Source organism: Eublepharis macularius, chromosome 18 (genome assembly GCF_028583425.1).
Source record: "Eublepharis macularius isolate TG4126 chromosome 18, MPM_Emac_v1.0, whole genome shotgun sequence".
Lineage (NCBI taxonomy): Eukaryota > Metazoa > Chordata > Lepidosauria > Squamata > Eublepharidae > Eublepharis > Eublepharis macularius.
In genome coordinates this window covers 35302074-35317862 of record NC_072807.1, presented here as the reverse complement: position 1 = coordinate 35317862, position 15789 = coordinate 35302074, and the positions used below count along the sequence as shown (strand labels likewise).

Here is a 15789-nt window from a genome sequence, read left to right as displayed (position 1 = left end):
AAAAATTACCTTTTTCTTTGAATTAAACTTTTAAAACTAGCAAGCATCTTACAGTTTCCCCAAAAGGCCCTGCTGCTATGACCTCAGTAGTCTGAAAATGTATGAAAATGCAATAAATTAACTGGTTAAAAGCTAAAAAAAATCCCACTCCATTGGTTGACTGTCTTGTTCAAGGAAATAAGAGGGCACCAAAGTGGAAATGGGAAAGGTCATCGTTTAGCGGTAGAGAATTTGCTTTGCCTATCAAAGTTGAATCGCAGGCAGTTCTAGTTTAAGGATCTTGGACAGCAGAGCTGGAAAAGATCTTTTGCCAGCCAGGCTAGACAATGGTGGCCCATTTGAACTGATTTTCTGACTCAAAGTGAGGCAAGTTCACAATAACGATTAGCAGCCACAAAACCTCAACTGTGTGGAAGCGGCTTCCTCCAGCAAGCTACTTCCCAGGTGGACCAGTCAGCCCCATCACTGTTCCATTGCAAGCCCCGAAGATCTTTTTTGCCTCCAGCCTCGTGGAATCCACGTGGCCCACAGACAAACGCAAACAGATTGTCTTGAAGAGCAGACTCTCTTGATTTGTATTTTAAGCAGGCGAGCGCGTGGTTGCATCGTGGTGGGAACGCCATGCTCTTTTGACAATGCGTGTGGACTAAAACACTTCCCATCTCCTTCTGTTCGAAGTCCTATGAGGTACAAAGGAACTATCAATTCTTTATGCATATTTCATTAATCGCATTTTACTAGCATGGGTGTAATTGGTGGTGAGCAGTGGAAAATTCTGCACCTTCTTCTCTAGCATCCCACAGAAACTGTTCTTTTTTCCCCCCGATTTCTATTCTCAAGATTATTACAGCTGATCTCTTGCACTTCCGTTGAACTAGGCAGTAGATTTCAGCTGACATTCTGTTGACTGCAAATGGACACAATCTGATTCAGTGTCCAGGTCTTTACCATAACTAGGTTACGAAGCCAAGATTTAGTTTGGGTTCCTCTTCCATGAGTGGAAATATTCATTACGTATTTCGAAATGTCAGTCTATTTCCCTAGTCGTTTCTATTTCAATTTCTTCAGTAGCTACTGCTGGAGTTGAACAAGCTCATAAATAACCTGCCTTGCTGCCTCAGAGAAAGGCCTGTCTCATCCAAGACCCTCCGTCCATCCTGCCAGATGTGCCTGGGAAGATCCTGGTGTTACATATTTAAAGGTATACTGCCTCTGTACATGGAGGTTCCATTTGCCTATCACGACCAAATGCTAGCAATAGACCTATCCTTGGTTAATTTGTCCAATTGTTTTTGACAGCCATCTTAGCCTGGGCCTTGTATCCAGAGAGCACTTCTTTATTTCAGTTTCAAAACAGAGGAGGGTCACCAAGATACTAGCCAAGGATCCTTTGAAATTCAAGCAGAACAGCTTCTGCCAGCCACATCCAGAGGAGTTTCCACAAAGGGGGGATATGAGAGCCCGCTGTCTCTCTTACCCCCTGCAAGCCTAGCCCCCCTACTACCTTAAAAGCCCCCAACCGTCCCCTGATCACAACAGGAAGGTGCAACCTTTGGAGGTTTGGAGTTCCCCTTCTCAGGTTTGCAGCGTCTCTTCTTATAGGTAGTTTCAGATGGTTAGTCGTGTTGGTCTGCAGCAGAAAAGTAAAAATCTAGCCCAGTTGCACCTTAGATTTCAGGCGATGAGCTTTGGAGCGTCAAAGCTCCCTTTGTCGGATAGAAGGAGTGGGAAAAGGTAGGAGTCTTTATCTAACAAAGGGAGCTTTGACTCTCCAAAACTCATCGCCTGAAATCTAGTTGGTCTCTAAGGTGCAACGGGACTCGAATCTTGCCCTACTCTGAAGGGTTTGCCATGCTCCTTCTCACGGCAGGCTCGGAGTTCCCTTCTCAAACGAACGTCCCTTCCCAAGCCCCTGTAAGTCTAGAACCAAGGGCAGGAGGAGAGACGTCAAAGTCCGAAAGTGACCCCATAAGTACCCAGATCAGGAACGAGAGGGGACAGAGCTCCCCCCATCTCTTCCTCCTCCTCCTCCTCTTCCCTTTCTATAGAGAGAAGGAGCTGGGGGGGGCTTCCCTGCCTTGCCTCCCTCCCATCTCCGGCGGCTCCTTTACTCCGCTCCGCCTAAGGAGAAGACATTTTTTTCTCTCTGCCAGGAGATCTCCAAGCTTCACAGCCTGCCCGTGCTCTCCACACCCAGTTTTCATGCACAACCTGCCCCTCCTTCCCTCCCTCCTTCTCTCCCTCCCTCCCTCTTTCCTTTCTTTCTCCCTTCCGCCACATTTGCTCCTGGCTTGGCGGATTATTGGGGGGGGGGCACGTTTGAGATTAGGCGATTCTCGGTTCTGCATTAGAGGCTGCCTCTCTTCTCTTTGCCCCCCTTCCATTGTATTTTAGGAATCCACTCTCCCCCCACCCACCCCGTTCTTCCTATTAGTATACTTCTCCCCCCCCCCACTGCCTTTCCTCCAGCCAGGAGGGAGGTGGGCACGTTGCTTCTCGTCTCTCCCCCCAGCCAGAGCCACCCCAGCCCATTCGGGCGCCTTCCGGGCGAGGAGGGGAGATGCGCCCCGCGCCCCCCCGGGCCTCGTCGTCTGCAGCCCACCTTCTCCCCCCCTGCGCGCTTCCCACCTGCCCTTCGCCAGGCAGCGGGAGGAGCCGAGCCGCCCAGCGGAGCCAGCCAGCCGCTCGCCCCTAGAACCCGGCGCAGGGGCGCTTGCGGGAGCCGAGGGGCCCCGATCCGGAGGGGGCGCCCCGGGCCGACTCGGCGGGAGGAACGGACGGCGCTGGAGCGGCTCTGCCCGGGAAGGGAGGCGAGGCTCGGCTGGGCTGCTGCGCTCGGAGTCGGGGGGCGCTGCGGCGGGGAGGAAGGAAGGGAGGAAGATGCCATTTCTCCGCGAGAGAGGCGGGCGGCGAGAATGAGAGATGCCGGTAAGGGGGTGCCGAGCGGGGATCTGAGGGGTGCAATGGAAGGGATGGCCCGGATTGTTTGGGGGGGGCTGCAAAGGAAGCGCTGGTCCGGGCGGGGGGTGCATTGGGAGGTCTGATCCGGATTGTTGGGGTGCAATGGAAGGATGGCGGTGAATTGGAAGGTCTGGTCCCTATTTGGGGGGGGGGGTTGCATTGGAAGGTTTGATCCGGATTGTTGGGGGTGCATTGGAAGGGCTAATCCGGCATGTTGGGGGTGCAATGTGGCTGGTCCAAATTTGTTGGGGGAGCTCCAGACAATGTGGTCCACTGAGGCGGGGGGGGGGGGGTCGTGATCAATATTGGGAGGCTGTTTGGGGAAGAATCCTGTTTGTAGAGGGAGGCGAGCCACGAGGTTTGGAAGATTGATGGAGGGTCTGGATTGGGGTGGGGGGGCGCTCTGGTTCCGAGCCACAGCGGTGCTGTCGGCCGACCCGGCTGGGAAGGGACGGGGTGGGGGGGAGCTTGGAGGGAGTCTGTTCCAACGCAGCTGCCTTGCAGCTCTACTCCGGGTTAGGAGATTCCGAGCTAGGCTCTGAGGAGGGAGGGGGGAGTTGTTTGGTAGATGTGCTTTGTTGGAGGGGGGGGGAGATGCCAGTTTATTAACCTGCTCCACGTATATTATTGGGGGGGGGGGTTCAGACCTGGAGCTGTCCAGATTTTCATTTCAGGGTTGCCCATTGGATTATAGGCTGTTGCAGCCTCAACAGCCTTGGGGAGGGGGAGAAGACCGCCTATTTGGAAGTCTTATCCAGAGGAGTATTTCTGGTGGGGAGTTGGCAGAGCGGGCGGGCGCCCAGTTGGGCTTTAGAGGTCGCGCTCCAGAATCGGTAATTAGCAGTTCAGATTTGAGGTTGGGGGGGGTGTCTGGTTTTAAGACTGGTGGGGGTCTGCACTAGCTCAGCCTGTTCAAGGAGGGAGCCAGTCTGCTTTATACAGACCGGACGTTCCTAGCTGATAAAGAAAAGCTAGCGATACCTTTTTATCTCCCCCCCCACCTCCAATTCCTGCCCCACACAGCCTTCCTGGTGCCACAGAATTTGTTCTGAAGTTTGTGAGTGTGGGGTGATCTCTTTTCTTGTGGGTTTTCCCCCCTCCTAGCACCCCAGTACACAAAACACACATACACAGGGAGTGTTTTCCCTCTTGCAAAATGGATATGAGTAATGTTTGGGGGGCATGGATGTGTGGTGGTTGTCTGGTGTGGCTTTTTCACAGTGGCTCGGGGTGTGTGTGTGTGTGTGTGTGTGTGTGTGTGTGTGTGTGTGTGTGTGTGTGTGTGTGTGTGTGTGTGTGTGTGTGTGTGTGTGTGTGTGTGTAAACATCTGCAGGGCTATCCAGAGGCTGCCCGTCGTGTGTGCCTATGGGTTGGACAACGGTTGTATGCCTGCATCTAGAGGCTGTGTGCCGGGAAGTGGCTGTATTTGGGGTGGGCAAAGCATTTGCGAGGTGGGGTGGTGTCTTTGGTGGGGAAAAGATGCCTCTCCCTTGGTGCCTGTCGTAAGGTGAGCGTTGCAAGTCTGGGGCTTCTGTTGGCTACTCTTGGGGGGGGTGGATCTTTTGTCTAGTTCATGCTGCTGGGTTGTTTATTCTTGGGCAAAGGGGGTGCCCGGAGTATCCTATCCGGATTCCTTTTGGCTGTGAGGGGTTGCTGTGGGTTGAAAGGGAATGAATGGGGGGGGGGACTGGTTCTGTGACTGGAGATCTCGCAGTCCAGTATCTCTGTGTGTGTGTGTTGCGAACATGCACTGGGCTTTGCTAGAAGGGTGCTCCTGCCTGCCAGCCCATTCTCTAGCATAGGAATGTGCCTGTTGTGGCTTGTAGGCTTTGGGGAGGTTTTGCAAAGCTGAAGCAGAGCTCTCACTCAGGTGCTGAGGGGCTCTGGTTGGTTGGTTGGCCGTGCCCTCCTTTCTGCCCACCTTTCTGCCCTCCCCTGCCTTCACAATTTGGTCAAACTGTTTTCCCTGCCACAAAGCATCTGTCCCAGCCCCCAGTTGTGGGGGGGGGGGTCCCCGATGCTGGCTGAGCAGTGAGCTGACACAATCTGTAGCTTTGCTCATACCTAGGTGCTGCATTCCAGGAAGGGGGCAACAGCCCTATTCAATTGATGCGGGCTCTGCCCACCATACAAACTGCTTGGCATCCATGTGCCAGGTTGGGCTTGGCACCACAGCCACCCTCTGGATTGCTATCTGGGGTTGGAGCACGTTCCAGCAGTCATGAATGTGAGAGGGAGGAGAGAGGAGCAGAGGGCCGATTGTGGCAGTGCCCACTGTCAAGGCGAGATGCCAGCTAATCTTCAGGGCACTGGCTTGTTCCCTCCCTAAACTGTATGAAAAGGACATAGTTTACAAGAAGGCAGGTGCTGGGATCATATTTGCTCTCCATTCTCATCCCACGTATATGAACAGATTGCAGTTACTTAGAAAGAAGAATGCACATGCTCAGAGGCACTGTCTATTTTGGCAATCCAGGCCCTGGCGTTGAAAATGACCACAGGAATAGAAGGTGTTAATGTCAGCAAGCAGACAGAACAAACGGCTTCATTAGACCCTTTTTATTAGACCCTTTCCCATCCAGCTTGGCAGAGGTGTTTGCCAGTCTTCCACGTGCACTCCTTTAGGGCTGGAATTGCCCAGGATTGAATTAGGATCTTCTGTGTGCCAAAGACATGCTCAGCTACTGAGCCTCTTGCTGGGTCTCAGTATGTTGGCAATCTACAACAGGCCACCATTACAGAGCACGTTTTCAAGAAAAAGTACTCTGTGTGTTTCAAAAGCTTGCCTGCTTTTCAGCAACTACAAATTTAGCTCTGTTAGAATTATCACCCCACCAAGTTCTGTGTTGCCAATAACTTGCTGTACAAGTTATTGGAGATGGGGTAATAACTCCATGTTATTGGAGATGGGGAGATGGGGTAATAAATCCATGTTATTGGAGATGGGGTAATAACTGTGAATTCTAGGCAAACCTGCATATTAGGGGGGAAGGGACCCTGGCATGATAAAATAAAGCATCCTCCCTGGACACAGGGAAGTTTCTTCCTGGAGGAGAAGCCCAAATGGGTGAGCTTATAAACTTAATTCACAGATTCCAGACTGGAGGGGGGAAATATGATCAATGAACGTAGCTTAGGATTCTCCACTGGGCAGCATTTTTTTTTCTTTTTCATTATTATGAATAAAATGTTGAGAGCACAACCTTGCAACGGAGGAATGTTTTCAAGTTCCAGCGATTTCTGAGAGTTCTCCAAGCATGTGTTTACATCTTTTGCAATGAGATTTAAAAGGGAAACACATGAAGCCACTGTAAAGCCATGCTCTCGGTCTGCTTGTGCAAATGTTGCCTTCCCATCCTTGGCTGTGGCTCCCTGGGGTCTTATTTCCTAACACCTGATCTCCTTTTGGTGGGAGAGTCCAGGGATTGTATGCAGAAAAGGACATTGACTTGCACACACCACACTTTGGTTGTATCCATAAAATCATACACCTGAGCTAGAAAAGGGCTTACAGACCCAGCCCCCTGTTAATTGCAGGAAATGCAAAGTTACAGCATCCCTGACAGACGGCTGTTCGATCTTTTCATGACCCACCCACCCCCACCCCCAGGAATTAGTTCCTTTGTCAAACTGCTCTCTCTGTTCTGAAGTTTCTCCTAATAGGAGAAATCTCTCCTTGTTCATCTGAGATCTACCCTCCTGGAACTTAACCCACAACAACCCTGTAAGGTAGATTCCTGTTATTTCATTCATTTTGCATGTTCAGTGTGGGGAGTTCTGAGTTCAAGGGTAAAGAGGTTGCCTAAAGGTTTTCACTGTTCAGTGAGTTTGCTAAATTTGCCCATCAGATTTTGCTTGAGCAAATAATAACGTGAAATGGGCTTTGCATGTTGAAGGAGAAAATGTTGGAATGCTAAATGCTTTTTCAATAAAACTCGTTGGCATCGCTTGGTTATTTCTGACGTTCAGCTATGAATTTTGTGAAGCTGTCAGCTGTCCAATACTAACCATTGCATGTTATCGGTCCAGTTCTGCCAGATCAAAAAAGAGTATTGCATTTCAGTTATGAAAGGCAATCCCATTTTTATCCCACCTTTTGTCCGAGGACCACAGGTTGGCATATAAGTTTCTCCATTTTAACCTCACAACCTCCCTCAAGGTAGATTAGGCTGAGAGAAAGTGACTGGTTATGCCCTGAGCTATGTGGCTGAGGGGGGATTTGAATGTTAATTTCCTCAACCTTGCTCTAACCACTATCCCAGGCTACCAGCCATCAAACTCTGTTGCATTTCAGCCATCAACTATGATGCACTGGTGGTTTTCATAAGCTTATTGATAATTTGCTTTTCACCTTGTTCTTTCCCGAATTTGGAGGTGGCTGGTTCACTTGTTCCTAAGGGTTAAATTCTTTGCAGGAGGGGGGCGGAGGGGACATTTGGGCACTGTGTTAGCAGTTGTAGTTTCTAGCTAAATCCATAAGGAAATATTGCATGGAAAGAGACCAACCATTTCCTCCTTGATTCTGCATCTTAGATGGCTCATGTTCCATCCCAAGAGCATACATTGATAGTGGCAGCAGGTGTACTCTTAGCTGCTGTCATCGTCACTCACCTCTGATGCAGCCACGCCCAGACATGTGATGAAATAACCCTTCGCTGCCCCTTTTAAAACTACATGGCAAGCCATGCCTTATGTCTAGTTTCCTGAACTCTTCTGAGATTTTAGGACAGTTTGGCCTCCATTTTGGAAATGGTGGTTCAACATTTGAAGAAAGGATCTTGTGCGGGTTCCAGGACTGGCATGCATACTGTGACATGCTGCTTTTGAAAAGGTCTGGAGCCATGAGTGGCTGAGAAGGATTATCCCCTGGGCTTTGGGGTAGGGGCAGTAAATGGGTGGTTGGCTGGATGGGTGAATGGAGGCAAGGAGGTTGCCAACTCCTCCCCCCCCCAAAAAAACCTCTGCCCCCCTGAGGCACCTCTGATCATCTCATGGCTAACATAAACCAGAGAGAAATTTGTCACCGCGGTTGCATGTAATTGTCATAATTTCCTTTTCCTTGTGAACATGAGCTATGGGCAGCGAACATATTGCTCTGTTCCAGTGTTCTTCTTCGTAAATGTCAAAACTGTAAGAGGTGAAAAATGTAATCAAGTGAGGCTCTTTTTTGCCGGCCTGCTGGCCTCCAGTGCTCTGCGGTTTTACTCTCAGATGTTCAAAGTTACCTCTGCTAGTTGTTGTGGATTTTCCAGGCTGTATTGCCGTGGTCTTGGCATTGTAGTTCCTGATGTTTCTCCAGCAGCTGTGACTGGCATCTTCAGAGGTGTAGCACCGAATGACAGAGATCTCTCAGTGTCAGTGCCAAGACCACGGCCATACAGCCCGGAAAATCTACAACAACTAACATTCTCCGACCGTGAAAGCCTTCGACAATATGACCTCTGCTAGCTTAGCTACCCTCTAATATCACCCCCCATGTACATCCACAGCTGCCTCCAAAACCACCCCCCACCCTGCATTTCTACTGGTCATAACAAGAAGATACGCCTGACCATCTCCCCCTCTTCCACACTCCTGGATCTGGAGTTCCCCTCATTGTGAATGCACATGAATGTGTCGTGCTTCTGAGCATGTCCAGTTGCGTGTTTCTCTCCCCCACAAGTTTCCGGTCAGTGCTTGTGTTGATCTTTAAAGGGCCATGTAGTCTGAATGAGGGGCACCTTGGAGATCCCAAATTTTCTCATATGTTCTTCCTCGCACACCGCTGAGCTGAGAAGGGGAAGCTTTTGCTTGGGGGAACCACCGCTGCTGGAAGTAAGCCCAGATGCTGCTCAAAACAGGTCTTTCCGGTGGTGGCCCCTGGATAGTGAAAGATTCTCCCAGAGAGGCCCAATACAAGATTTCCATAGTGGTCCATCAAAAGACACCAAAGAGCACAGATTCCACCTAGCCACTGCATGGGGTTCAATTTGATATGGGTAATTTGGTGAGACCTCTACTGGACCTCTGGGTTTTATGCTTCCAGTTGTGTGGTTTCATTTTTCCTCCGTCTTCCCAGATGTCTGCGCCCAACAATCCCTCCACCCAGCACAGTGTGTTAAAAATCTACACAAACTTGACACAAGATACTTATAGACGGCCTTAAGACCAGGACATGAAATATCCCCTACCCCTTTTTTTTCAATATCCAGCTTGATGAAGAGTTCTGGAGAGCTCAAAAGCTTGCACATATTTTGGATGTTCCTTCGCCCAGTCTTCATCAAATTACATAATTTGGGTTGAATTTTCTGACTGCCTGCAACTTGTGGTTTTAGAACAAAATTTGCTGCTGCATCCACACCTCGGTGGATATTGTGTTATCATTACACTATAGCAATTGTTCGCAACTGGGCAAGACTGTGAATGATCGCCAGAATGCAATATCCAATGATGTATGGATAACAGTCTTAAATGTCATGCTCTCTGCTTTTAAAACTGGGATTTGAAAATGCTCAGCTACGATTGCTAACTCCAGCTTGAGGAATTCCCAAGGATCTGGTGGTGAAGCCTGGGGGGGGGAGTTTGGGAGGGGGAGGTATCTTAACAGGGATGTAATACAACTGAGTCCTCCCAGGGTTGCCAACCTCCAGGTGGGGACTGGAAATCTCCATGAATTACAATTGTTCTCCAGACAACAGGTATCAGTTCCCCTTAGGGTTGCCAGCTCCAAGTTGGGAAATTCCTGGAGATCTGGGGAGTGAAACCTGGAGAAACCTGGAGAAAGTGGGGTTTGGGGAAGGAAAGGACCTTGGCATGGCATAATTCCATAGAGTCCACCCCTCAAAGTAGCCATTTTTTCCAGGTGAACTGATCTCTGTGGCCTGGAGACCAGTTGTAATTCCGGGAGATCTCCAGCCACTACCTGGAGGCTGGCAACCCTAGTTCCCCTGGAGAAAAGTTTGCTTTGAACAATGGATTCTATGGCATTATACCCCATTGGGCTCCCTTCCCTCTCCAAACTCCACAATCCCCAGACTCCACCCTTCAAATCTCCAGGAACTTCTCAACCCAAAGTTGGCAACCCTAAGTCCTCCTGCTGAAGTGCCCATTTTCTCCAGGGGGGCTGATCTTTGCCCTCTGGAGATCAGTTGTAATCCTGGGAGATCTCCAGGCCCTCCCTGGAGTTTAGCAACCCTACACACACCCGCGAGTTCCCAAGTAGCCTGAAGTAGTGTGCCTTGACTGGGAGAGCCCGCGGTTCAGTGGGAGCACTCCTGCGTTCTGCCAGCCGGACGCAGTGGCAAGAGCGAGGATCTGGAAGACCCACTCGCCAACAGAGCCAAGCTACAAGTGACGCCTTGCACAGGTTGGACACTTGTCAGCTTCCCTCAAGTTTTGATGGGAAATGTAGGCACATCCTGGTCTTGCAGCTGTAATGGAGAGCCAAGCTGTAAAACCCGGATGCCTACATTTCCCATCAAAACTTGAGGTAAGCTGACAAGTGTCCAACCTGTGTCAGGCGTCACTTGTAGCTTGGCTCTAAGATTGCCAAACATCACCATGTCTGCGCTGTTTTTCCTTTGCTCCCAACCAGTGCAAGGGGGTGCGAGCAAGAATTGTATGACTTGATACTGGAGGATTGGAATGTCCTACCTTGCCTGGTTGTGTATGCAGAGGGAATTCAGGCAGGTGGCTGCTTGTCTCATCCCACCGCCCTCTTGTCATAGCGGACAGCAGCCAAAATTCCTTCCAACACAGCTATGCCAGGCACAGCGATTCCGCCCTCCTTCCCATGTGGTCGCCCCCTCCCATTCCTTTGCAATCTCTGTTTCTAGATGGGGAGAGAAGGGACAAAATTAAGTGGGTAAAACTGGATTGCATCTGTGGATTTAGAACAGGGTGGCCAGCTCCAAGTTGGGAGATTCCTGTAGATTTGGTGGGGGGGGGGTGAAGCCTGGAGAAATCAGGGGTTGGGGAGGGAAAGGACTTCAGCATGGTATAATTCCACAGAGTCCACCCTCCATAGCAGCCATTTTCTCCAGGTGAACTGATCTCTGTGGCCTGGGGATCTGTTGTAATTTCCGGGAGATCTCCAGCCACCACCTGGAGGTTGGCAAGCATATTAGAAAACAACGGTCGGGGGTGGAGAAGAACTCCCCCCACCCAAGGCTGATGTTAAGGCATAGTGACACATATGGATGCTTTTCTCCTGCCTCTTTAAGGCTAAATGTCTCCATGTGCCAATTTTGCAATTGAGAGTGCAGAAATCAGCTCACCAAAATGCCTATAAATGGAGAAATAGTCTACAAAGGTTTGCAGAGAGAATGAGAGGGGTGGGGGCTGGTTTTGTTTACCTCTGCGAAGGGGATATATTTGGCTGGGCTTCTCCTTTTTTACATGGATGGGGGGAGTTTGACATCCTTCCCTGTTGTTTTAAACTACCCTTCCTTTAGGAGCTTGGATACTCACTATGTGAAATTGCAACACTTTCCACAGAGGAAGATAGTAAAGAGTCCAGTAGCACCTTTAAGACTAACCAACTTTGTTGTAGCATAAGCTTTCGAGAGCCACAGCTCTCTTCGTCAGATCCATCTGACAAAGAGAGCTGTGGCTCTTGAAAGCTTATGCTACAATAAAGTTGGTTAGTCTTAAAGGTGCTACTGGACTCTTTACTATTTTGCTACTACAGACTAACACGGCGAACTCCTCTGGATCTATTCCCATATAGGGTTGCCACCCTCCAGATGGTCAAAAGCTACAGATCTCCCAGAATTACAGCCACAGAGATCAACAAGTTCCCAGGTTCTTTGCCTGCATGACTTCGATACTCAAGCACTGCAGAAAATATGTTAATTTGTGTCACCAGCTCTAGCCTCTGTTCCTCCGCAAGTTAGTTTTCAGATGGACTTTTAATAGTCTGGACTATTAAAAGCATCCGTTGCAGAAACAAGGCCAGCCCCGGCCCCATTAGCAGGCACCCCAATCTTGACCTCTTTCCAAGGTCCGTTATTCTCCCAAAACCTCCAAATGAATGTTTCTAGACTAGCTAAGACTGATTGCATTGGCATGCCAGTTTTTTTGAGTCACACTGAATGCTTCATCAAGCAGAGGAGTTCTGTATGACTCAAAGGAATGCTGTGCTTGTGCGGGGGCCTTACGTTGGCCCAGGGAAAATAGATTGCCTTGTTTTGCATTTCACTGTTACTTAGAGGCACAACTTTTTCCATATAGAGACTGGTACGAACATGAGATTTTTCTCTTGTGTGATGCAGTCTCCTCTGGAGAGTGATTTCCACCCGATTACCCCTAATTCTTCCCTCTTTGGGCTTCCTTTCGCTCCCATCCCGAACAATCTCCTTGCTGGAATGCCAAATGCTAGCAAGTCTCTCTGCGCCTTTAAAGAATAGCAAGGAATGGCTCTGTCTTTGGAGTCTGTCGGCTTCCCTCCATCTTTGACCCACTCCTGCCAATGGCTCTCCCCCAGTTGGCTGAAAGCCCCTCGAGGAGGGGGCCTTTGGATGCAAACCTGGCTGTCTCTCCTCCATTTTCTCAGTTAAAGTTTCAGGCAGCATTGGGCAGTTGTTGCCATTTGGACACCGTGAATGGCTTGTGATTCGAGGGCCTTTGAAACAGATGTGCTGAAAGAACCAGTCCTGGCTGCTTCTCCCAGCTGAAGTAGGGAGGAATTGAATGGAGCTTGGCTTTGTCACAGCACCAGGCAAGCACCCATAAAATCTTTAAAAATCTTTAAAATCTTAAAAAATGGGAGCATGTGATGACAGGGCTGTTAAAAGCCACCATAAACTCCTGAAAGACCCACTTTGGGCTCCACATTCTAGGGTTGCCATCTCCAAGTTGGGAAATTCCTGGAGATTTTGGAGGAGAAACCTGGAGATGGAAGGGTTTGAGGAGGGAAAGGACCTCAGCATGGTATAAGTCCACCCTTCAAAGCAGCCATTTTCTTCAGGTGAACTGATCTCTGTGGCCTGGAGATCAGTTGTCATTCCAGGAGATCTCCAGCCACCACCTGGAGGCTGGCAACTGTACTCCCTCAGATGCTGTTTCCACCACCCACCCCCACCCCGCCCAGTGCAAACATCACAAGAAAAAGAATGCCCTCGTAACTGCCTCTCTGAGTGCCATACATTTTTAATCTGGTTCCTCAGATTTATATCCCACCATTCATCCAAAAAGATCAGGGAAAGGTAGGTCGCTTCCCATTTTATCCTCACAACAACTCTATAAGGTTGGTTTGATTGAGATGAATGAATATGAACTATCATGTTAAAGATCAGTATCATTTCCCCATTATTCCCACTTAGTAAAGGGCCATTAAATGTACTGGTCCACACACTAGTGACACTTAGGGTTGCCAGCTCCAAGTTGGGAAATTCCTAGAGATCTGGTGGAGGGGGTGAAACCTAGAGAAACCTGGAGAAAGTGGGGTTTGGGGAGGGAAAGGACCTTGGCATGGCATAATTCCATAGAACCCCCTCCCCCCCCCGTAGCCATTTTCTCCAGGTGAACTGATCTCTATGGCCTGGAGACCAGTTGTAATTCTGGGAGATCTCCAGCCACTACCTGGAGGCTGGCAGTCCTAGTGGCACCTAACGCAACTCAATGGACCCCTGGAGTGACCAGGGCCATCAGGATTCAGTCACCCTGCCCGCCCCCTCCAATCTTTGGTTCTGGTCCAAGGTGATGGAGGGCATGTCAGGTTCCCTTTAGAAATGTGTTTGTTGGGAAAGTGGCTGCTTTCTGTTTGGCGATGCAGACTGCCAATTTTGTCTTAGAATGTGCTTTCTTGGACAGCAGGTGTTTCCTACTGAATGCCAGCTTCCCCACAGAAAGTGCTTTCTGGGATAAGAGACGCTGCCTATTTGGCTATACTGAAGACCAGTTTTGCCTTAAAATGTGCTTTCTTGAGCAGTTGGTGCTTCCTGGTTGACCATACTGAATGCCAGTTTTGCCTTAGAATGTGCTTTCTAGGAAAGGAGATGTTTCCTGTTTGGCTATACTGAATGTCAGTTTTGCCTTTGAATTTGATTTTTGGACAGCAGGTGCGTCCTCTTTGGCTATGGTGAATGCCAGTTTTGCCTTTGAATGTGCTTTTTTGGACCACAGGTATTTCCTGTTTGGCTATACTGAATGCCAGCATCCTTTTAGAATGTTCTTTCTTGGACAGCAGGTGAATGCCAGTTTTGCCTTAGAATGTTCTTTCTTGGACAGCAGGTGTTTCCTTTTTTATAGTGAATACCAGTGTCCTTTTAGAATGTACTTTTTTGGACAGCAGGTGCTTCCTGTTTGGCTATACTTGAGGCCAATTTTCCTCCAAATGGCTTTCTAGGAAAGGAGGTGCTTTCTGTCTAGTTATACTGAATGCCACTTCTGACTTAAAATGTGATAATTTTTTTTTGGACAGCTAGTGCTTCCTTTTTAACTATATTGAATACCTGTGCCCTTTTGGAATGTACTTTTTTGGACAGCAGGTGCTTCCAGTTTGGCTATACCGGAGGCCAGTTTTCCTTACAATGGCTTTCTAGGAAAAGAGGTGCTTTCTGTCTAGTTATACTGAATGCCAATTTTGACTTAGAATGTGATTTTTTTTACAGCAATGCTTCCTGTTTGGCTGTACTGAAGGCCAGTTTCCCCTTATAATGTGCTTTCTTGGACAGCAATGCTTCCTGTTTGGCTGTACTGAATGCTCACTTTTGTTGCTGGCTCTGATCTGCCTTGCTTGCTGGAGAGGATATAGGTCTGGCTGTGTTTATCCCAATGCATTTACCAAGCTTAATTCTACAAACAGGGAACCTAGAATGTGCTAACAGGTTAAGACTGTGGTCCTTTCTTGCTTGCAAGAGAATATGAGAAGTTGGTAGTCATCCAGTAGGATTTATGAGGAACAGATTCCTGACTGGGAAAAAAACAAACCTTCAGATGAGGTGCAATTCATTTAAGGAGTTGACTGTCTCAGGGCCAAGCTACAAGTGACGAATGACACTTGAACAGCAAGTGTATTTCTCTCTGTTCACTTGCCCTCCAATAAATCCACTTGCTGTTCAAGTGTCATTTGTCACTTGTAGCTTGGCCCTCAGAGATGGCTACTAACTTAAATAGCTCTGTGGATTAGACAAGTTCATAGAGTATAAGTCTCTCAAATAGTTACTAGACATTATAGCTTAATGGAACCTCCATGTGCAGGAGTAGTATTTTTCTGGATGTCAAAAACTGAAGGCCAAGGAAGAGGGGAGGGCCATTCTTGATATCGAACTATTCTCTTCATGCCCTGATGGTAGACTTCCCATAACTAGCGATTGAGGGCAACAGGGTACTGGACTAGAAGGTGTAATCCAGCATGGATCCTTTCCTTATGAGGAAGCCCCCACTGTTGTCCGGCCAAGTAAACATTCCTAGATCAAAATACATGGCATGCTGATTATGGATATTTCTGTATGTTCCATTGCCTTTGCGTAACTTCTTTCAGGGACTGAAGTTTTCAACCAATTCAGAATTCTTTTGGCATGGAGGGGAGCAGACGGCCAAGGCAGTGAAAAGATCGGCGGGGTGTGTGTGTGGAGATCTTATTTTTGGTAATATTCTCATGCCTTTCTCTGTAGCCCATGAGTGCTAGAAAGTTAATTGCTGCAGAAAACATAAAAAGGGGATTTTTAAAAAGATTCGTGTGTGTGTACTAATGCAATAAATTGTAGATCTGAGTAACACAACTGGGCCTTGCAGATGGAATGTGAGGAAGCCTTAAGATCAGGGCTTTTTTTCTGGGGAAAGAGGTGGTGGAACTCAGTGGGTTGCCCTCGGCGAAAATGGTCACATGGCTGGTGGCCCCGCCC

The 15789-nt window shown here is 48.8% G+C and overlaps 1 protein-coding gene across 1 annotated transcript in view; it reads left to right on the top strand.

Moving 5' to 3' along the window:
- The first annotated feature begins 2804 nt into the window (after positions 1–2804).
- LINGO1 (leucine rich repeat and Ig domain containing 1) overlaps positions 2805–15789 on the top strand; it is a 77781-nt gene continuing 64796 nt past the window's right edge. The window contains exon 1 of the mRNA XM_055002208.1: positions 2805–2928. Coding sequence (XP_054858183.1) covers positions 2923–2928 — 6 coding nt within the window. The 5' untranslated portion in view covers positions 2805–2922. The remainder of the gene's footprint in view (positions 2929–15789) is intronic.